The sequence below is a fragment of the Carassius auratus genome, chromosome 22, assembly GCF_003368295.1.
Source record: "Carassius auratus strain Wakin chromosome 22, ASM336829v1, whole genome shotgun sequence".
Classification (NCBI taxonomy): domain Eukaryota; kingdom Metazoa; phylum Chordata; class Actinopteri; order Cypriniformes; family Cyprinidae; genus Carassius; species Carassius auratus.
The window spans coordinates 19,365,396-19,386,512 of record NC_039264.1 but is presented as its reverse complement, the minus strand read 5'-3'; the positions used below and the strand labels follow the sequence as shown (position 1 = coordinate 19,386,512).

The 21,117-nt window shown below is 37.7% G+C and overlaps 3 protein-coding genes across 7 annotated transcripts; 2 read left to right on the top strand and 1 right to left on the bottom strand.

The window, feature by feature from the left end:
- Positions 1-316: 316 nt before the first annotated feature.
- On the bottom strand, positions 317-9,288 carry dzank1 (double zinc ribbon and ankyrin repeat domains 1). The gene is made up of 21 exons (XM_026198097.1): positions 9,155-9,288; positions 8,897-9,021; positions 8,661-8,811; positions 7,582-7,705; positions 7,447-7,492; positions 7,257-7,363; positions 7,051-7,136; positions 6,860-6,977; positions 6,667-6,780; positions 6,506-6,598; positions 6,266-6,388; positions 5,045-5,200; positions 4,743-4,965; positions 4,550-4,653; positions 3,394-3,477; positions 3,199-3,289; positions 2,925-3,004; positions 2,752-2,835; positions 1,583-1,710; positions 1,413-1,487; positions 317-1,340 (listed from the first exon to the last, which is right to left on the bottom strand). The coding sequence occupies exons 1-21, from the start codon at positions 9,265-9,267 to the stop codon at positions 1,169-1,171; spliced, it is 2,397 nt and encodes a 798-aa protein (XP_026053882.1). The 5' UTR covers positions 9,268-9,288; the 3' UTR covers positions 317-1,168.
- A 3,010-nt stretch (positions 9,289-12,298) lies between these two features.
- Positions 12,299-16,606, top strand: nptxrb (neuronal pentraxin receptor b). 2 transcript variants are annotated; one of them, XM_026198098.1, is made up of 5 exons: positions 12,299-13,242; positions 14,018-14,252; positions 14,333-14,574; positions 14,832-15,050; positions 15,448-16,606. In XM_026198098.1, exons 1-5 carry the CDS (start codon positions 12,547-12,549, stop codon positions 15,679-15,681), a joined length of 1,626 nt encoding a protein of 541 aa, XP_026053883.1. In that variant the 5' UTR covers positions 12,299-12,546; the 3' UTR covers positions 15,682-16,606. The 2 variants fall into 2 exon arrangements, with proteins under 2 accessions (XP_026053883.1, XP_026053884.1); XM_026198099.1 differs by having other exon boundaries at positions 12,303-13,242; positions 14,832-15,011.
- Positions 16,607-18,920: 2,314 nt separating this feature from the next.
- LOC113039928 (dynein light chain 4, axonemal) lies at positions 18,921-20,907 on the top strand. Of its 4 annotated transcripts, none has more exons than XM_026198095.1 (4): positions 18,921-19,040; positions 19,548-19,630; positions 20,091-20,174; positions 20,270-20,907. In XM_026198095.1, exons 2-4 carry the CDS (start codon positions 19,559-19,561, stop codon positions 20,432-20,434), a joined length of 321 nt encoding a protein of 106 aa, XP_026053880.1. In that variant the 5' UTR covers positions 18,921-19,040; positions 19,548-19,558; the 3' UTR covers positions 20,435-20,907. The 4 variants fall into 4 exon arrangements, with proteins under 4 accessions (XP_026053880.1, XP_026053878.1, XP_026053879.1 ...); XM_026198093.1 differs by having other exon boundaries at positions 20,073-20,174; XM_026198094.1 differs by lacking the exon at positions 18,921-19,040 and adding an exon at positions 19,071-19,338 and having other exon boundaries at positions 20,073-20,174.
- Positions 20,908-21,117: the final 210 nt, after the last annotated feature.

Here is a 21,117-nt window from a genome sequence, read left to right as displayed (position 1 = left end):
TAAGTGGTTCGGTACTAATTATTATTTTTTTAAACATTTAAAGAAATATTCATAATTATAGCAATATAAATAAAGATAGTATTGCTGTTTGGTCACTAATTGGATTAATCGCGATTAATCGAACCGAAATTAAACTTTTTTTTTTTTATGATATGTGTGTGTTCACGGTGTTCATTTAATATGTATAAATAAATACACACACACACTATGTATTTAAAAATATATGTACATATATATAATATATACACATAACATATTTTTCTTAAATATATACATAATAAATAGACACAGTAACCACACACACATATATCATGTAAACAAAAACGTTTATTTTCAATGTGATTAATAGTTTCACAGCACTAGTATGAAGATAGAAAGACAGACAAACAGAACATGCGCAAACATCTCTTTGGAAAGACTTTATGACGGAGAAAAGTACATCATTCAGGATATCACTTCAGTACATCACTACTCAAAAGAGTAGTCATTCCCAAGTTGCTTTTTTCTTGGACAGTTAAGGGAAATAATTATTGTGTATACTGCTCTCTAAAACTCACAGTTATTAGTAAAATAGACATAAAACTCAAAGTTGTTCAGAAAACGTTCCAAGACAAAATCCATTCATTTCAATAGTATTCGATTTTGCGTGAAAAAATTCGGGGTTTAAGTTGTTGATGCAATTTTGCCTTGTTGACTAAACAAAAACGGCTTGATCTGAAAGTGACTTCTGTTGTATACATCGCAAAAATATTAACCTTTTTCTCCCCGTTAAATTTAGCTAGCTTGACAACACAGTATAAAGTAGAACAATGAAGAACAGCATTTTAACACTACATAATGAACTAGTGAGTGTGAAATTAAAAAGATTAGAAAAACAAAAAAGGTAATTGTGCCATCTTAGAATATTGTAATGCAAGTCTGACTTTAAGTTAATATAAGGGACTTTTTAAAAATTCCGTTCATTTTTTTAAATTGCAAGAAAAAAAGTCAGAATTGTGAGATAAAAAGTTGCAATTGCTTTAAAAAAAACGTTTTATCCTGTTTTGGTAACAAGCGTCCATAATGCATTTTAAATTTATATGTTCAAGTAAATACAAATGAAATAATTATATAATTAATAATCAATATTTTCGCTTGGATATGTCAGTTGGTTAAGATGTGGATTGTCTCAAGAGAACGTATCCAGTCCAGATGGGCTCCTGGCCTTGGTGTGGCGCTGTAGCAGATCCTGTCCCATGTGAGCTGCCATCAGAGTCACCACAGACCTGCTCCCGGCAGCCACGGCAATATCATACGCCGTCTGTCCACGATTGTTCTGCTTTCTGATACTTGCATTACACCTGCACAAGAATAAGATCTTTTTTAAAACATGCCTTTGTAATGGTCTCACCATTAACGTTTGTGAAACTCACCCCAGCAGTATCTCAACACTCCTCAGACCTTCGTTTCCCAGAGCTGCAGCCTCATGCAGCGCCGTGTTATTCAACCTGTGGCCGCCACAGATGATTGAAAGGATTCATTTGGCTCAGATTATTACTAGATATGTCAACAGGAAATTGAAAGGGACTTGTTTCAAACTCACGGTCCAGATGCGTGGTTAACATCAGCTTCTCTCTGCACCAGCACAGGAATGACATCATGATGCCCGTTTAACACTGCAGCAACCAGAGCGGGACGCCCATCAATTCCCAAACATGCTGGGTCAGCACCCTGCAGATATGCCATCATTTTAAACACACCTTCTATAAATATATGCAGCTACACAAAAGATTCCAAGTACATCTAAAAGAGTGCTCGCATTAGAGAAATGTTGGCAAAATTTCACAGTTAAACGGACAGTTCAACCAAAAATGAAAATTCTGTCATTAATTACTCACCCTAGCATTGTTCCAAACTTGTAAGATCTTCATTAAGATATTTTTTTATGAAATCTGAGAGTTTTTGCACCTTGCACCTTGGAATTAACTAACACGTTCAAGATCATAAAATGAAGGTTGCACCACTGATGTCACATGGTCTATTTTAATGATGTCTTTATTAAATTTCTGGGCCTTGAACTTGGTAGTTGCATTGCTGTCTATGCAGGGTCAGAAAGCTGACGTATTTCATAAAAAATATCTTAAGGGTTTGGAACGATACAAAGGTGAGTAATTAATGATAAAGTTTTCATTTTTGGGTGAACTATCCCTTTAAAAAGGTCTAGCAATTTACAAAGCATTCTGTTTCAACATGGAAAAGATCTGCTTCATCAACTTTATTTTTTTATGATATCTGTATGCGAAATCTTTTGCAAAATTATGTGGATTCCAGCAGAAATTACTACATTTCATCGACAAAACTTTGGAAAAGAATACTAAAAATCCACCTTAAAGGGCCCCTATTTTGCTTCTTTATATATTCATAGTTTTGTTCAGTGGTCTACATGAAAGTTGATGATTTGATGTTTTCACTGTTTTCACTCTTTATCTGAACGCTCCATTTAATCCTTTAAAACCCGCTTTCTGAAAAGTCCAGTCTGCTCTGATTGGTCAGTTGGCCCAGTCTACCACTTATAGCTTATGTTGGAAATGTAATGCCCTTTACAATAACCGGTGAATATGACAAGCATGACATTCATAGAATATCTCATTTTGGACTTGCAGATTGCTTACATGCACTAAAAAATATACAGACTGAAAAAAAACATAAAACGTCCCCTTTAAATTGCTGTGGGTTTTTTGGAGCTGTGATTAATTGGTTCTTTAGCTTCACCTCATCCAACAGCTGCTGCACGGCTGAGATCTGGCCCCGCCCCTCAGGCCCCACCTCCTTAAGAAGCAGACTGTCTTTAGACTCCTGAGAAAGACATTAACATTCCTACTGTACTGTTTCTTTGACTATCAAATAAAAAGGTTTAAGTCAGTGTATGTGTGTGTGATTCTGACCGGCTGCTTGGCGTCTGAGCTCCAGATCTTTTTCTGATTCTTTCTGTTGGATGACGATCCTGCTGTATTAATGTTACTGTCTGTGCAAGTAAAGAGAAATAATTGAATGGTAAATTATGTATCATTAATAAATATGTTGATGCCTCATATTTTATTACTATTGTAAATTATTATTAATAAACTATTTATTCATTTGAGTTATTTTAAAATTTAAATAAAATAACTTTTTTTTTAAGTTATTTTATATATAAGCAAAACAAAGTTGTGTCAGTACCCGGACTGGCTGACTTCCTGCCTTCTGTCACAGCACTGAGGTTCTGACTCTCTGATGCCACAGATCTGCTCTGCTGGCCGACAGAAGACGACTGCAAAGAGACAACACGAACATGATCTCCCAGACCGAAAAACATGCAGTACTCAAGAGGCTCTCTTTAGACTCGATATAAAAGCTCTCAGGAGTGTTTCTGACCCTGGATCCCTCCGGTGAGGCAGAGAGGAAGTTAATGCGCAGACTGACTTCATAGCTGTCCTCCTCAATAACAGCTGATATCATCTAGAAGGAAGAATGACAAACACAAAATGTTCATAATAACAACAACAGCAACATAATAATAATAATAAAGGATTAAAAATACAAATCTGTAATAAAAAATAACATAAATGAATAGTAATGAGTAAACAAATGTATTATATATATACATATATGTATATGTATGTATGTATTAGGGCTGTCAGTCAATTACATTTTTTTTAATTTGACTGTGAAAAACCCACAAAAAGATTATTTAAAGCTATTTTGTGTTAAATGAGAATGCATCAAGTGGACATTACAAATTGTAGCTTTAGAAAGAAATATTTGATTTGATTCAACGAAAACATTTAGGGTACAACGGCCTAACATTAAAACATCTCAGTAATTTTTGATAATATACTGAAAGTCACTAGTGACCAAAAAACCTTTGTTACAACAGTATTCATAATACTAGTGATGACAGATTTAAAAAAAAAAAAATTATTATTTATGAAATGATACTCTAAATCGAAACGAAACGAAATCTGCCAGCAGGTGGCAGTAAATGTCATTCATTCATTTGATTCGTTCAAACGTTCGATTCATTCAGGGATTCAGTACACGGCTCACTAAACACCTGTGTTTCTCGGAGACGCACAACAATTATAAACCAAATATCAACTTCTTATTTACTGAACTGAAAAATTTGCACTCGTTATATCCGGGACAAAAATGAGCACTTCTGCAAGACTGCTCTCCCTGCTCGTTTGACATTTTACGATATAAATATGAGACAAAAACTAACACAGGGGAATTTTTTGCTCCAATATCTTGGATTTTAGGGTATAACTGCATTGATGTAGTTGTTGCATTGCATCATGTTAACTGTATTACACATAAGATGATGTACAGGTCTGGGGGGCGGGGCCAGTGCGTTAAAATACTTTAATTGCGTTATTTTTCATATCTAATTAAGCTAGCGCTTTAAACTGACAGCCCTAATACATACATACATATATATATATATATATATATATATATATATATATATATATATATATATATATATATATATATATATATATATAAATGTCTAGTATAGTTCTGCTCTTACTCTGCCCAGACGAGGTTCTCCAATCAGAGCTCTAAACTCAGTATTATTCTGAGTGTAACTGCGCAGATGAGCGCAAATGTGATCCAGTTGCTTCCTCCAGTATCCTACATGATAAACGTACACACACACCACATAAATATCTGTAGAAGTCATGTTTATTTATTTGGAAAAGGTATATTATATAATAGTGTACCTCGGCCGGGACTAATGGCAGTGAGGAGGGGCTTCCTGTCACTCATCTGCTCCTGTCTGCAAAGCTCCGCCTCTCTCTGCTTGCTCAGTTTTTTCAGCTCTGTGCTGGATGGGAAAAACAGACCCACCGTCTGCGTCTGTGCATCTGCGCACATGCGCAAACCAGCCGCTGGAAGCTCAGTTGTTGATTCAGGTGCATGGACTGCCTGCCAGGAGGCTGAAGACTATATGAGAAAGAGTGAAGAGGAGGATGATATAATACTGTACGCTTTTAATAAGCGCTAAACAGGCTGTGTACTGTACCTGATCAGCTTCCTGTGTGTCCTGTCCCTGGTTTACATGTGAGGGCGTCCTGGGTGGGCCGTCCAGGAAGACACCACAGCCACCGCAGTAATTAGCATAAGGATGGCTGCTAGCTCCACACTGAGAACAAGTCACAGAGCTGGCTTTGTGGCCGGGCTGTGAGTATAAACACAACATTAGAAGGCAGTCCAGTTTACACAAAGATTGCCAATGATATGCAATGATATTCTGACTGAATCTTCATATTATAATTTACACCAAATATACAGTTCCATTAAAATTTTCAGTGACAGAACAGTTTGAGGACATTAAACTGTTTGACGATTAAGTTTTCTTTCCTATATTTCCTATTGAAACAGGAAGTTGAGGTGGTACATACAAGGCTGTAGTTGGTGTCTCATTAAAAATGAAAGAATATCACTGTTTATGTTTATTACGTAGTCTTAACATGTTTGCGAAATTTTGGCAAAATTTCAAACAAAGCAGCTTTCTGTTGATCAACGCATTGAATCTGTGACCAACCTTAACCTGTTGTGAAATCCTTTGCCCTCCAAAAGATTCCTAATTAAATGGATTCCTAAAAAAATCCCTGGATTTTAGCTGTGAAAGTTTGATGAACAGTGGTTAATGTTGTCGCAAATTTAAGGACTGTTCACAACAAGATAAATGGTTGGATTAAAAAAACAAATTTCAGCCACGACTGAAATTCGCCTTTCTGAAAGTTTCGTATTTGCGAGCTAATACAAAAATACAAAAAGTTTTTTATTTAGAGTTGGGAAGTTGTAACTACTGTACAACATCAGTTGTCTAACCACTTTGGTGGTACCTTTTCTACAAAAAATTTTACTCTACTACTCTTTCAATTCTACAAAATGATGAATAATAAATATGTTTTTTTTATTTTTCTGATGCTGTTGCTGTAAACTGAATTGTTGCATATTCTATCATAACTGCACAGAAGTATCATATTTCGTCCATCCAACTTAGCTAGTTTTTATTAATTTCAACAAATGTACTGGAAATAATAGAAATGCCATATTAATTGTGTGCAACATATTTTCTCATGGACATGTCCCTCAACTCAGAAACTCAGGGCTCAAATAAAATTTTGTGGAGTGTTTAACTCATAAATATGATCGTTCTGAAATGACTTTATCCTGCCATAGATATGCTTCATATGCCTAACTTAAAAATATTTACAAAACCGTTCTGTTTTGTCACCTTTGCCCCACACCAGTCGCAGAATCGAGCATCCGAGTGGTTGACTCTATTACACTTGGAGCAGAAAATCATTTTGCCCTGTGAGCTGGGTACAGGTGCAGCTCTCTGTCCGCTCAAATACGGCTGTGGAATGAAAAACACCATTATAATAGTGTCCTGTCACCATCCTAATAATTATTAAATAATAATTCTGATTAGCTAAGGCAGACGATGCTGGTTTCTTGTAGCCGGGGCTCTTACTGTGGTTTGCTGAAGCAGCTGGGATTCACAGGTGACACAGTGTGTGATATGAGCAGGGTTTCCCGTCCCACAAGAGTGACAGATGAGCTTATCCTAGAATAACAACTAATAAGTACATGTAATAGACTCATAGGATTGCTCTACTACAGGTGAGAATTTACCTGTAGTCTCCGACTAGCCTGCGGCTGCAGTTGTTGAGTCAGAGGAGACTCACACACCACACATGTGGCCGTATTGAGAGGCACCATGGCTTTACAATGCACACATAGACCCATCTGTGAAAAATCACAGCACAAACTCATTTTATAGTAAAATGATCTGGTTATCTGAGTATCGCTGAATAATATGTAGTACCTGTCCTCCTTCAGTAGGGGGCAGCCTTTGACCGGGTATTGGAGGCACTGGTGCGCCGCAGTGCAGACAGAATCGGGCGAAAGGATCCGAAGGGCGATGACTCAGGCACTTTGGACATCTTCAGAAAGATCGATATTAACATAAACATATTTAAACAATACATATATTGACTAGAAGCATATATAACCCACCTAAGGAAATCTGTCTCTCTCTGGATCCGTGATATCTGAGTGCTCGTCAAAGTTTTCAAGAGGTTTTCCGCATCTATGCTCTGGTTCTGGTGGAATTGAGACAAAAAATGGAGGGTGTATTTTGTTTATAGCTTGAGAGAACAGTGATCACCATCATGGTGAGGGTTATTTTTGAAAGGCTCTATATATTTGTTGTAAACCGTTACTTGCGTGTTTTTTTGTGCCGTCAGCCGAGCAGATGAACTGGAGCCGAGGCGTTGGGACAGGAATCGAGGGCCTTTCAAAGCTCTGCGAGATTCACTGCTGGGAACATCTGATGTAAAAGAGCGCAAAAGATAGTCAAGGTATTGTGTCTGCGTGTGAGACAAATGCACTATCTAGAACCAAATGATTTACCTAAACTTTCACTAGAGGAAATGCCAGCTCCATTTTTGCTCACCTCCTGTTCAACGTGAAAGTAAGATTTATAATACATAATTTTAAATGCATGCAATAATATAACGTTAAAAGCAGAATGGGTTTAAAACTGACATCCTTGCCGTTGATTGGCTGGCTGTTAATCAAAGTGTCATCCTCTTGGCCTGTAGTCAGATCCTGAGACGGAGATGGCGCCACGATGAAAACCTTGGTGACGACTGCACTCTGACGGCCATCACTGTGTTACATTACAAACGTTACTCTTTATTTGAGTCAGTTTGTGGTACAATTTGTCGTCTGGGGTTTCTTTCAACTACAGGCACATTTGATGGAGAAAATAAATTCTCTTTTCACTCAAAAGTTTGTATAATTTGTCTGCTAACAATGGATATAAATGCATTATTCTGTGATATTTTAAATGATGCATTGGGTTCAGTAGCATTATGGAAATGACGGTGGTAGAAATTACATTTTAAAAAAAATTTATATAATTTTTCAAAAAATTGCTTAGGTTAATTTCATATTCAAATGTTTGAAAAATAAAAATAGACAAAATTAAATGAAATTATAACTTGACTGTATATGATGCACTATAAAATCAATATTCTTTTTCATATTTCATCTCAAGCTCTTCACTGACAAAACTTTATTAGGGATAAAAATGTAGGGTTATATGTATAAAAACTATGGGACAGTTTTTTTTTAAATAAACTGTTTAAATTTGTATAAAAATGTATAGTGTATACCAATTTTTCACAATATACAAACTGGTAAAATCTTTTTTAATTTAAATAATCAAAATTTGTAAATACGTTTATAGTTATGTAACAAGTTTTATTATTATGTTATTTACAATTTGTGAGTTATTTCATATTGTTAATATTAATTTATGTACTGTCTGTAATTAAACATTTTTTTTAAGAATAATTATATTTCAGTGTTTTTTTAAATTCCCCTACAAAATAAAACAACAACAAATAATTTTGCTAGAGAACTCAAATATGCGAGAATGCAAAATTTCTTATGGCAACAGAACAGAAAATTCAGATAAGCAGATATGAAAGCATTGAAATGTTATTTTCCATTTATTATTAGGGTTTGGGACAAGAATAAAACTATAAATAAATCCAGGAAAGTTTTAATGCAACTTACAGTGTGTGTGTGTGTGTGTGTGAGAGAGAGAGTATGCATACGTGCTGACAGCCATGGCTCTCACGGACACTTTCCCCGCGGGTAAACGGATAGGCTCGGTGTACTTCAGAGTGCTGTCACCGAAACCCGGCCTCTTCATCACCTCCGGCTTACTGCCGTCCAGCGTGTACAGGACAGTCGCATCAGAGGAGTCTGGGACATGTGCGAGATTAAACACACGCAGATCAACACGAGACGAGCACGTCTGTCTGTGTCCGGTAACATCGCACGGACTCACCGGACTTGATCTCCACAGGAGTGCGGGACTCAATCTCGTGCTTGGCTCTTCCTGGAGGCGGAAGGCGGATGGGGATGATCTGAGGTGCTGCCACTGAACCTGCTGTCATGTCTGCGCTCTTGAAGCTGCAGTAACGTTACACGTCAAAAATACCGACAGAAAACTCTGAACTAACGTTACATAGAGATGAGTTTACTATCATTCAGCGCATGCATAACATGCGGTAGGCTATAGACAATATGAGCTGGGAAACTCTACCGTCCTGAGTGATTATGTAGATTAAAGTATCTACAGTTTTGAATCATAAACCATATTTCCGAACACAACCCTGTATCCAACGACGCTGTAACAAACACAGCTGGACGGGACATTGTTTCGTCACGTAACCCATAGCAACTGAGCAGCACGCATGCGCAGGAAAGCTGTGTTATTCTTGTACCCTCATTCATCCCAAAATGAATTTTGTCAGTGTTAACTCGTGTTGTCACAGACCCCTATTCTTTTTTAATACAAAATGCGATTTACGTAAGTGCTGGTTTATGGTATGAAATATTTTATTGAGTGCTAAAACGATGCAAAATATTTTCTCAGTGTTTTCAGTAGTCTTATATTGTTATAGCCTACCGTATGTTGTATCAAATATGGTCGTTTGCTAATTTAAAATGTTTCTTATTTATTATCATTGTTGAAAACCATTTTTTGTGTCTTAATATCTTTTTTTTTAAACCATGCAAATAAATTGTATGGATTCGTAAGAAAAGAGATAAAAAAAGAAAGAAAGAAAGAAAATACGTATTTAGCAGTTTTGCGTTAAATAGATCAAAAGTGAAAAGAAAGATATGAATAATGTTACAATGTTATAAATGATTTATATTTCAAATACATTTTCTGTTCATTGATCATAATATTAACCACTATCAATATTCAATATTAATGTTAGTGCTGGTCATCCAGAATAAAAGTTTTTGTGTACATAATAAATGTGTGTGTACTGTTTATATTTATTTTGTTTATATAAATACACACACATGCATGCATATATTTAAGAAATATATATTATTATGTATTTATATATGAAAATGTGAAAATATACATGTAAATATTTTCAAAATGAGTGTGTCTTTATATATACATAATATATACACAGTACACGAACATACATTATATACACAAACACTTTTATTTTGGATGCGATTAATCGTTGCCAAGTATTAATTAATATTAATATTGAGTACCAATCAAGTATCAGCTTAAGTAAATGTATGAAGAGAATAGGTTTTAAAATGTGCTAAATTCACCACCATCAGCGTTCTTGTCTAAACTGAATTCTTCTCGTCCTCCAGCGCAGTATGAACCTGGTGCGGCGCACTCTGCCAGTCGGTGTTGCCACGTCCGCTTCTTATAAGAGATTATTTCGGTTATAAACGTTTTAAATCGCAGTTGTGAGTTCTTGACGTTGTTTTAAAAAAACATCGAGTTTATGAAAAGGTGCATATTTCTTCTTATTCAACAGAGGCAAGTCTCTGAATGAGGTCTTGGGTTTTAAGTCCGTTTTCAGTGTTTATTTTGCGCGGTCTGGCAACCCAACAGTCTGTAAACTCTCCCAGTCTATCGCAAGAGCATACAATAGTGTGTAGACTGAATCCGATACAGCATTCACTTCAACTTTAAATTTATCTTTGAATGTGTAATTAGTAATGTTGACATTCGACTTTATCATCAAGTAATTCCTTTCTAATGAACAATGACTTGGATCAGTAATCTCTTCAATGCTTAAAGTTAGTCCAAAAGGCAGCAGCTCAGCTTTTAACTGGGACTAAAAAGTGTGAGCACATTACCCCTGTCTTAGCTTCACTATACTGGCTTCCTATCCACTTCAGGATTCATTTCAAGATTTGATTTTTTTGTTTTTAAGATTTGAAATGGGTTGGCACCTGCGTATTTATCAGAGCTTTTACATTTCCACGCCCCTGTTAAATCATTGAGGTCGTCCAATCAGGTGCAGCTCTACAGGGGTGTGAATCCCATAATTCAGCCCACTGCCCTGGTCAAGACACCATGTGGACTGTGTCCGGTAAGCTTTTAGTACATCTTGAATACTTTTTGGGTGAACTATGCCTTTAATGTGCTGGGGGGCGAGATCTCTCCATCTAACTGTTTTAAAATGGCTGAGTGGCTGGATTTCTGAAAAGCCAAACGGATGTCTTTTGTTTTTCTCTGTGGAAAGTATTTTTCAAAGCAACTGACGATATCTTTTTATTTATGTTTGAACATTAATGGCTTTAATGACTCAAGCAGAACTACATAAAGTGAATCAGAAGCAGCTTCCATCTGTTCGTCAGTGAAATTTGGACACATAAGACTGATTTTCTTTTTTGTTTGTTTGTTATTGATTCTCTACACCCACAGATATGTTTTTAAAGATATACCTCAACCATATAATTAAATTAAGGTTGCATATTGGGCCATGTGCTTGTGCATTGCATCCATGTTTTAGCAGATTGTTAATGATACTTATGTTTTTATAAGAATATTTTATCATTTAAGAAATTTTAGAAATCAGGGCAGATTATTTAGGTAAAAAGACTTTGCGTCTGAAAAGTGTGGAATTTGTGACTTAAAAAAGAAATACAGTATAGAGCTGGAGTACATTGATACGCCAGTAGGTGGCGTATCTTTAATTCACTATTTAATTTTGTGTGTATATGAACTACTCTTCAATCATTTGGTCAGTCAGAATTTGTAAGAAATTAATACTTTTATTCAGCAATGGCACATTAATTTAATCAAAAGTGACTGTAAAGACATCTACATTGTTACAAAACAAAGCAATTGCATTTCAAAAATGCCGTCCATTTGAACGTATTCAAAGAATCCTGAAAAAAAATGTATCATGGTTTCCACATAAAAATTAAGCAGAAAGAAAAATTACTCTCCCACTCACAGAAAAAAATATTGGTTTAACTTCTATTTTAATCAAATAAACAAAGAGATTTATTTAATCAACGTTTAGTTTTTTGTGTTGAAGATACTATACTACCATATAACCACTAGTTTAGGGGATGTTTAAACAGCTGATCATTAATTTAGACGAAATTAAAGGTCAGAACTGTCATTTCCAAATCTGATAAAGTCATGTATTGTTTTTTTTTTTTTTTTTATCTCGTGTTAGGATGCCCAAATCATACGTTAACTAAATACATTCACTCGTAAATGAGACATCTTTGTCATATCAGTGACAGAGATTCATTACAGAATTCTTTTATGTCAAGAATCACTCATAATGTTCTAATGTGTATTTTTCTCTTCAGTAACACAGTCTGTTCAGAGTAGCCTATTCATAGATGGTGATGAAGAGACCCAAAGCTGTTTACATCAATGTGACACATCACGCATTTTCATCACAGTCTCTCACCATCCTCTATTGCGCGCGGTAGCCATAGAAACCGGACAGAGGGGCACTTAGCAACAGAAGAGGAGGAGGTGCAGCATCATCTGCTGCGAGCGGAGAAGAAAAAATAGCCAATGCGATCGACCTTCATTCCATTCAGACCTGTTCTCTGATGGTGAAAACCGATCGTTTGTAAACATTACAATTCTATAAAACTAGCCTGCATCCAGCGGTTTTATTTAAGATCTCAATCGAATAGATGAAGTTCGTCGTGGTTTTAGTCTCCGCCGGCCTCTTGGCTTTTCTCGGCGCGGTCATCTGCATCATCGCCAGCGTGTATTCACGATCTTCGGCCGCCGCGCCCCAGCCGCTATCCGGCAACCGCTCGCTGTCGCTTCTGGATCCGCTGTCTGGATCCGTGGCGCACGCCGGGCCGCTCGGAGCTCTCCATGGTGCTGAATCTTATGAAGGCGGCGGCGGATTGGACATCGGCCTGGAGATACCGTCGCTCAATGAGCTCAGTACCGGGGACGTGACTGGGCCAAGTCCGAAACAGTTCACCCTCAATCGACTCATTTGTACCGCTGTGCCCATCAGTGATTGTAAATCCAGGGGTTTTAGAGAACAGGCCGATGACCCGTTTGCAGATGAGGAGGACTGGAGCCTCCGCACCACCGCTGAGGAGCTCCGGCAGATCGTCATGCAGCAAAACGACCAGATCCTCATGGACCAGAGGACCATCACGGAGCTCACCGGGAAAGTCTCGGAGTGTGAGAGCGGGCTGGAGGAAAGGAGTCTGCATGAGAGGAGTATGGGGGTTTGGGCGGGCAACCGTCGCCACATGGCCGGGGACGATGTGAGCAGCTCGGTTGCGGTACAACTGCAGACGGCGCGGGCTGTGGAGGAACTGGAGAGAGCGATTCTTCAACTCAAAGATCGCATAGAGAAGTTGGAGGTTGGTGTGAGACACTATAAACATTAATAATAATAAAAAAAGTCTAAAAGGTTTTTGGAATTTGGTGCCATGGAGGTATTCTGGGGAAATGGTTTTGTAGGTAAGGATGTGTGCATAAGTTCAAGATCGGGGGGTAATTCATTGTGCCTGTTCATATTGTAGTACTTAACCTGCTGAAAAAAAAGAGAAAAGTACACACCTTAATTGTAGATGTTGTGATATTGACTTATGGACCAGATTTGTTATTGCTGAAAAAATATATATATTTCCTGTTCATTAGGGCAAGATTTCATTATTTTTTAAACCCTTATTTTCTGTAAAATGTCTATGTTTATTTAACAGTTTATTTACTCATCCTCATGTCCTTCCAAAACCCGCACAACTTTCTGTCTTCCACGGAGCACTAAAGCAAAATTTTTAGAGAATGTAGTGGTCACTGTTTTCTATGCAATTACAGGGAGTTTTCAAGATTCAAAAAGCATGTAAAAGCACCATAAAAAATATAAAAACATATTTTTTATAACTCATGCATCATATTCCAAGTCTTCTCCAACCATATAATAATTGTTTTAGGTACAGAACGAAATGTAGGTCATTGTTCACTCAAAATCCTCAAATAAAAAAAGAGAGTTAATTCGAAAAGTATATCTGATTCAAGAACAAATCATTCTCCTGAGTTCCTGTAATTGAAATGGGTCTAATTTAGTCAGGTACACTTGTTGAACAGGATGTATTAGGTTCTGTGATATAGACTTCTTGCATAATTATCTTGCAGTTGGAGATTGGCCCGGCAGCGATGAACCACACTGAGCATACTGTGAGCACACTGGGGAGTGTAGTGGTGGGCGAGCCTGGCAGGCCTGTGGAGGATCTGGAGGGAGAGCTGGAAAAAAAGATTAGGCTGCTGGAGAAGGAGCGAAAGAACCTCCGGAAAGAGACCCAGAGCCACCACCAGCACATAGACCAGGGAATCAACACCCTGCAAGAGCGTATTGCAGAGCTGGAACAGAGTAAGGAGGAAGGTTTGGTCAAACTTAGGGGAAAGGGGATGAAATGGTCTCAACTCACATTCTCGATCTTTCCTTCCCAGGTCTTACAGATTACAGTTACCCACAAGGGTATAAACTTTCCTTCCCTGTGCGGACTAACTACATGTATGGGCTTGTCCGGCGTAATATTCCAGAGATGTACGCCTTCACGGTGTGTCTGTGGCTCAAGCCTTCTGAGAATGGAATTGGGACACCATTTTCCTATGCTGTACCGGAACAACCGAATGAACTTGTCCTGTTGCAGGGCATTCATAATCCAGCAGAACTACTCATCAATGATAAGGTCAGACCTACTACACAAGGGCTCCACAAATATGGGCCTGGAAGGCCACTGCTCTGCAGAGTTTAGCACTAACCCAAAGTCAAAGTCACATGAGCAATCTAATCAAGGTCTTTAGAGTTACTACAAAAGTATAAGTAGGGTTTGAGCTAAACTCTGCAGAGCAGTGGCCCTCCAGGTCCAGATTTGAGGAACCCTGCCCGAAATCTTCCTTCCATAGCAACCTTGTTGATGGACTCAACCCTTCCTTCCATTTACAGGTGGCACAGCTGCCTCTATCTTTGCCCCAGGGCATCTGGCAGCACATATGTGTGAGTTGGACCCTACGGGATGGAGTTTGGAAAGCATATCAAGGTGGAAAGATGAGAGGACGTGGTGAAGGATTGTCCGCATGGCACCCCATCAAATCTGGGGGCGTCTTGGTGCTGGGACAGGAACAGGTGAGCAAGACCTGGACGAGTCTGAATACAACCTTAAAGGTACACCTTCATTTCTGAAAAAAAAAAAATTATAAAAAAAAAAAATTACAAAAACTGTACCTTCAGTTTTGCAAATGCTTGTCACTGGCACAGTGTTCTCAACAGGACATCTTTGTACCTTATTTAGCCCCCAAAAAAGCCTCTAAAATGCACCTTTTAATGGGTAGATAAGGTACAAAGTTGTCCTTTAAAGGTAAGTGCCCCAACTTTTGCTATTTTTTTCCTGACAATGTTTGCATCTTTCAAGGGTTGTTAAGGTACAAAGGTATGCCTTTGAGGGTCCTACCCCAGTGACAAGGTGTTGGACCCTTAATGGTACCATTTTTGCACAGTATTTCTGATGCAACATTATGTTTATACATTTGTAACCCTTCCACTCTCCTTGGCTCCTCTGCAGGATACCCTTGGCGGGCGGTTTGATGCATCCCAGGCTCTTGTTGGGGAGCTTTCCTTATTTAACCTGTGGGACCGGGTGTTGTCGCCAACAGAGGTTGCTGCTTTGGCGGCATGTGCAGAGTCGCCCCGCTTGGGGAACATAGTGCCCTGGACTGACCGAGATGTGGATGTGTTTGGAGGGGCAGTCAAGGACCCTGTTGACCCCTGCCTTCAGAGCTCACATCCCCGGCAGTGAGCAGGGCCATGGGTTGATACCTTTCTTTTTTGGGGCAAGGGTAAATAAGACAAAAATGGCCTGAAAGGTATTACAACTGTGCTGTGGTCCCAGTCTGTGTATAGAATATCTTTACCGTAGCGCTACACTCTCACTGAGTTCTTGTTTCTACTGGAAATGGATTTGTCTGTGTGTGTGGTTGTGTCACTTTGGATAGAGCTGCTGCCGAGGGCTTTTAAAGGTCTGTTTGCGTCTCGTGTTGCTTGTGATATTTCATGCCCTTCTTCTCAAAGCATTACCGCACAACGGTCCCTTCAGATATAGAGAATGTTTTTGTAATATGATGGATGTGGCTCATTTTCATAGCACTTGTCTTGCTCTTGTTTCATTATTTATGTAAAGTGGAGCTTAAGCTTTTTTCCCACAGCAGCTTTTTCCTTTCTTGTCTTTATTACCGATCCCTTAGGGTCACTGCACTTGTTATTTCAGTCCGGCAGCACTTAAAGGTGTATAACGTCTTATCTTTATCATAACATGTTTAAAATGTTTGTCTTTTGGCATCTGAGTCTTTACCCTGCTGTGTATCTTTTTCTCACAGATACAGCAAGACCCAAAATGTTTAATTTGAAGCTTAACATCTTAAATATCAGAGTAAATTTTGAAGATCTGATGTGCAGCCCACACACTATGATAATATGAATGTAAAACAGTTTTTAGCATCTTGCCGTGTTACCATTGCACTGCATCTAGTCCTACTTGCCCCCTCACAGAGAAAAGCTTACAGAGAAGTGCCTGTTTATTTGACTCTTGCTATTGGTTGATGATCAGCTGTGATGTCTGTATAGTGCTTCTTCATATTTGCACCACCAAGGATCTACAATGATAATGTGACAAATGTTCATGTGACAAATGTGGATGAAAATATTAAAACTGTGAAGAAAATGAACTATAAGCATGCATTGTCTTGTTTACTTATCTGTCTGTCTCTCTAGGACTTTGAACCACAAAATATCTTGATGGTCTGATTATTTTGACCATTGTTATACAAGCATTTAAACCAATATAAACCAATCCAAAACAAAACGCTTAAAATATATACATAAAATAACACGGTACATGCACAAATTCATGGGCTCAAATTCATGCAAATGCTGGTTATTGTCATTCTCATCCTCTCATTGCTCTCTTGATGTTGTTGCTGCTGCTGTTGAATTATAGATGAGTGTTTATGACCCCCTCCATCACACCGACCCCTGCTGCTTCTCTCACACCAGTAACATCCTCTGTGTGTGTGTGTGAATTTCCTCTTCTATACAGTCTCTCTATTTGCCATTTGAATTCATTTAAATCTTTGCAATACTGAAAATTTCAATATTCATATGCCAGCTGGGTATCCTTCGTATATCCTTCCCACAATCACATAAAAATAATATTATGACATGGATGGTGTACAACGGCTGCCTTTATTCCTCACAACACTTGTTAGACACATTCATAAAGAAACACTTTCCTTGGTTGTAATGCTCCGTAAATGTCATGATGTTCCAGACTCCCATCTGCTGCAAGCCTCCTCTCTTTTCTCCTCCTCCTCCTCCTAAGGTTCTTGCTTATAATCTTGCTCAAATCAGTGGTTAGATTCTCCCCTTCTCCCCTCCCCCTGCTTTTATTTGTAAGTCTATCTAGAAACTGAAAATCCCCTGTAATCCACAAATCAAAACATGGTCTGTCTGGGAAACTCATGAAAAGCTTTTAGATGATCGAGTGTCTCAAAATCAGCACAATCCAATGCATTACATACTATAATGGCTATAGCTTAATGCTCTCCCTGAATATTAAATATGAGAAACTATTTAGCTGTATTGCATTTTTATATCCTGTTAACATTTGCATTTTTTGATTGCTCATGCAAAAATTACAATTCTGTCATATCCCACTCAAGTTGTTCCAATCCTGAGTTTCCTTCTTCTGTTGAACAAAAAAGGAGATATTTTGAAGAGTGTTAGTACCCCAACAGTTGCTGGTACAGTAGCTGTTGACTTCCATAGTATGGATAAAAACAAATACTAAGTCAATGGCTACAAGCAACTGTTATGGTCATACTCAGAGCAGTATTGCATCTCACTGACAGCTCTTAGATCAGTGTGACAGTTATCTGGGGCAAACTCACCAGCTGTGCACAGATATATCTAGAGCTTAATAGGGTCAGTGAAAAGCAAGAGAGTAAATATCGCAGATGAATGTAGTGGGACCAATGCAGCATCTAGATAGCAGGCTTCACCCTGCTCAGACTGCAGTAAGGTTACATGGGGATAAAACACAGCTGGTGTCTGTGCTCATAAAATACTGAGCTTAAAGAAATACCAAAAAAAGGAAAATTCTCTCAACATTTACTCGTTGCGTGGTTAGAAGCTTTGTCAGTATTCATCCTAAAGATTTGGAATGACATCAAAGCAAGCAAACGAGAACAGAATGTACATTTTCTCTGAATTGTTATTATTATTTGTATTTATTTATTTAAAAAAGACCAATAAGACTTGACTTGCAGTCCATCAATTAATGTCTTGTGAAGCAAAAGCTGTGTGTTTGTAAGAAACAAGCCCGTCATTAAGACTATTTAACTTTAGATTGAAGCTTCTGGCCAAAATGGCAGTCTATAATACATAAATCTCTGACACATTTGCTTAGAACTATTTTTTTGCTTGTAAATGGCGCTTGATCTGTGCATATTTCACTCCTGATTCAGAAGAGGTAACTTTTCACTGGAGAAAGCAACATTAATAGCCTAATAAGATGCCTATAGATATTTTAGCTGAAAGTAATGTTTGGAAGTTAAAAATGTCTTGATGGATTTGTTTCTTACAATCATGCAGCTCACAATGCATTCATTAATTGATGGACTTGTGTATTATTGTGAAGGTTTTTATCAGCTGACTTTGATTCTGACGGCACCCATTCACTGCAGAGGATTCATTAGTGAGTAAGTAATGTACAGTAATGCTAAATTCCTCCAAATCTGTTCAGATTAAGAAACAAACTCATATAGACTAGGCTACATCTTGGATATCCTCGATTTTCAGCAATTTTTGGGTGAACTATCGTTTTAAGGATACTTCTTAAATTTGACTTTTTCAGTTATCTGTCCTCATAAATGAAGAAGACCAGAAACAAATGACCATTGAAATTCACTAGACACATGCCAGTGCATGGCGTTTTCTTGAACGAACGAATGAACGACACGCCCACGGACCAATCACGACCAGCGACGCGTTCAGGGGGCGGGGTCAAGCACACAGCTGTCGCGGAGGAGTGGTTGCTATGCTGGACATGTCTCTCTAGCGATGTCGGTTTAAGCACATTGAACTTCAGTTTTCTTTATTACGGTAAATTTTTATTACGCTAAATTCCAAGCTAGTTTATATGCAACGTTAAACACCTAGGTAGATCATATAACGCTAATAGAAATAAAAACGAGTGACCAAGTCATACAAATTAGCTTAGCAAGCTAGCAGTTTTCTTTATAGGTTACTGTTCGTTTTCCAAAACAAAGCTAATAATCACTTCAGAAGCATGCAGGGATATTACTAACTGTTCAAAAATACGCTAAATTATGTTTATTTGACATTTCCTTCAACAAAAAGTACTATGGTATAAGCATTGTTGTTTGGACATTGAATCAAGGTGATGGCATTTTATTGAAATTTACGATTGAAATGCCATTGTATTATTTTAAGTAACTTTGTTGTACTGTGGTATATCAGAGTATCATGGTATTACTGATACCATACCGCGGCTTCAAAAACGATTAAATAAACGTTAAACCTAAAGATATATTAGATTTGTTAACTATAAATTCTTATATGTTAATATGTCCATTTAATCTCATCTAGAGCTGAACATCATGGCAGAGTACGTCGATGGCAAGAAGGATGAAGCAGACTACAAGAGACTACACAGCTTTCCTCTCATACGGGTAAAGACTGTTGCATGAACGGACTTCTTCAGTCTCCACTGATGACAAATTATGAATGTTATAAACCATATCGTAACAAGCAATACAAAAAAAGGTTGGAAAATGCTTTCTTAGTGCTTTCTTGAACTCAAACAGTCGAGCATTGCATTGGTAACACTAAAAACCATTGATTTGTTACATGAACTTATAAAAATTTACATCTTCAGCACAGTCTTTATTTCTTTGGAGAAACAAGTGACTGTCAGATGCAATAAAAGTTTGTTTTTCGGGCCTGTCCAACTGCCTTTAACCATGAAATATTGGTCAAAATGAATCGTAAACATCTCAGTCATAATATAAATTCTCATAATCCAAAGTTTCACAACTCCGTAAGAATCTAAAAGTTAGAAAGCTTAAAGAAAAACAGAAAAATCGATGCGGGTCAAATTGACCCGAAACATAGAGTATATTTCCTCCACAGCACACAGATATGTCTGAGGAGATGCGGGTGGAGACCATGGAGCTCTGCGTAACGGCGTGTGAGAAGTTTGTCTCAAATAATGAGGTTAGTTCTCACTGCCATCTAGGAGAAGCAGATGAGATGTTAAGGAGATGTTGAGATGTCTCCTTTGTGATTGTTCATTGGTTCTTTCTCAACAGAACGCCGCCAAAATGATAAAGGAGTCTATGGATAAGAAGTTCGGGAGCTCTTGGCATGTGGTGATTGGTGAGGGCTTCGGTTTCGAAATTACGCACGAAGTGAAGAACCTGCTTTACATGTTCTTCGGTGGAGGCTTGGCGGTGTGTGTATGGAAGTGTTCCTGACACTAAATGACTGTCTGACAAAACTTTTTTTCATGTCCTTTCTGACTTTATATTCATTACTGAACAGGGTGCATTATTTCATACCGTTTATTTAGCGCTTTATGTTTTCTTCTCTGTTTTAACTGTTCTCTCAAAGCTGACAGGCCATCTGTTGGTTTTATTGTTCATCTCTGTCACTCTTTTTCCATCTGTCTCTTTTCTGTCTTCTATCTGTACATCCTCATCTGCTTATGATAGTTTCCATTCCTTTCATTTTATTTTTCTGAATCACAAATTATTTTTATAAGACAAATCTTATTTTTTTATTTATATGTGAACACACATGATCTGTTTTCAAAACTTGTGATATTTTATAGGAGTTGTACATTTTGCACAGCTGTAATGTGTATTTGTTTTTATTATTAATAACTACTGTTATTGTCTTGTGTAATAAAACCTTGTTAGAAACTAATTAAACCCTTTTGTATACATCATTTGAAGTGTCAGAAATATTGATTTAAAAAGACAACAACAGACACTTAACAGAACAGTGCACCCTATAATTTACTCATCCTCAGGTCATCCAAGATGATGAGTTTGTTTCTTCATGGGAACAGATTTGGAGATATGTAGCGTTATGTCACTTGCTCACCAATGGATCTTCTGCAGTGAATGGGTGCTGTCAGAATGAGAGTCTAAACAGC

Coding starts and splice junctions, on each gene's coding strand:
- dzank1 (XM_026198097.1), bottom strand. CDS start 9,267: ATGTCCCGTCCAGCTGTGTTTGTTACAGCGTCGTTGGATACAGGGTTG. Junction 7,706..8,660: donor AGAGCCATGGCTGTCAGCAC/GTATGCATACTC, acceptor AATGTAACACAG/TGATGGCCGTCAGAGTGCAG. Junction 6,389..6,505: donor AGCTGCTTCAGCAAACCACA/GTAAGAGCCCCG, acceptor TTCATTCCACAG/CCGTATTTGAGCGGACAGAG.
- nptxrb (XM_026198098.1), top strand. CDS start 12,547: ATGAAGTTCGTCGTGGTTTTAGTCTCCGCCGGCCTCTTGGCTTTTCTC. Junction 13,243..14,017: donor ATCGCATAGAGAAGTTGGAG/GTTGGTGTGAGA, acceptor ATTATCTTGCAG/TTGGAGATTGGCCCGGCAGC. Junction 14,575..14,831: donor AACTACTCATCAATGATAAG/GTCAGACCTACT, acceptor TTCCATTTACAG/GTGGCACAGCTGCCTCTATC.
- LOC113039928 (XM_026198093.1), top strand. CDS start 19,559: ATGGCAGAGTACGTCGATGGCAAGAAGGATGAAGCAGACTACAAGAGA. Junction 19,631..20,072: donor ACAGCTTTCCTCTCATACGG/GTAAAGACTGTT, acceptor CCCGAAACATAG/AGTATATTTCCTCCACAGCA. Junction 20,175..20,269: donor AGTTTGTCTCAAATAATGAG/GTTAGTTCTCAC, acceptor CTTTCTCAACAG/AACGCCGCCAAAATGATAAA.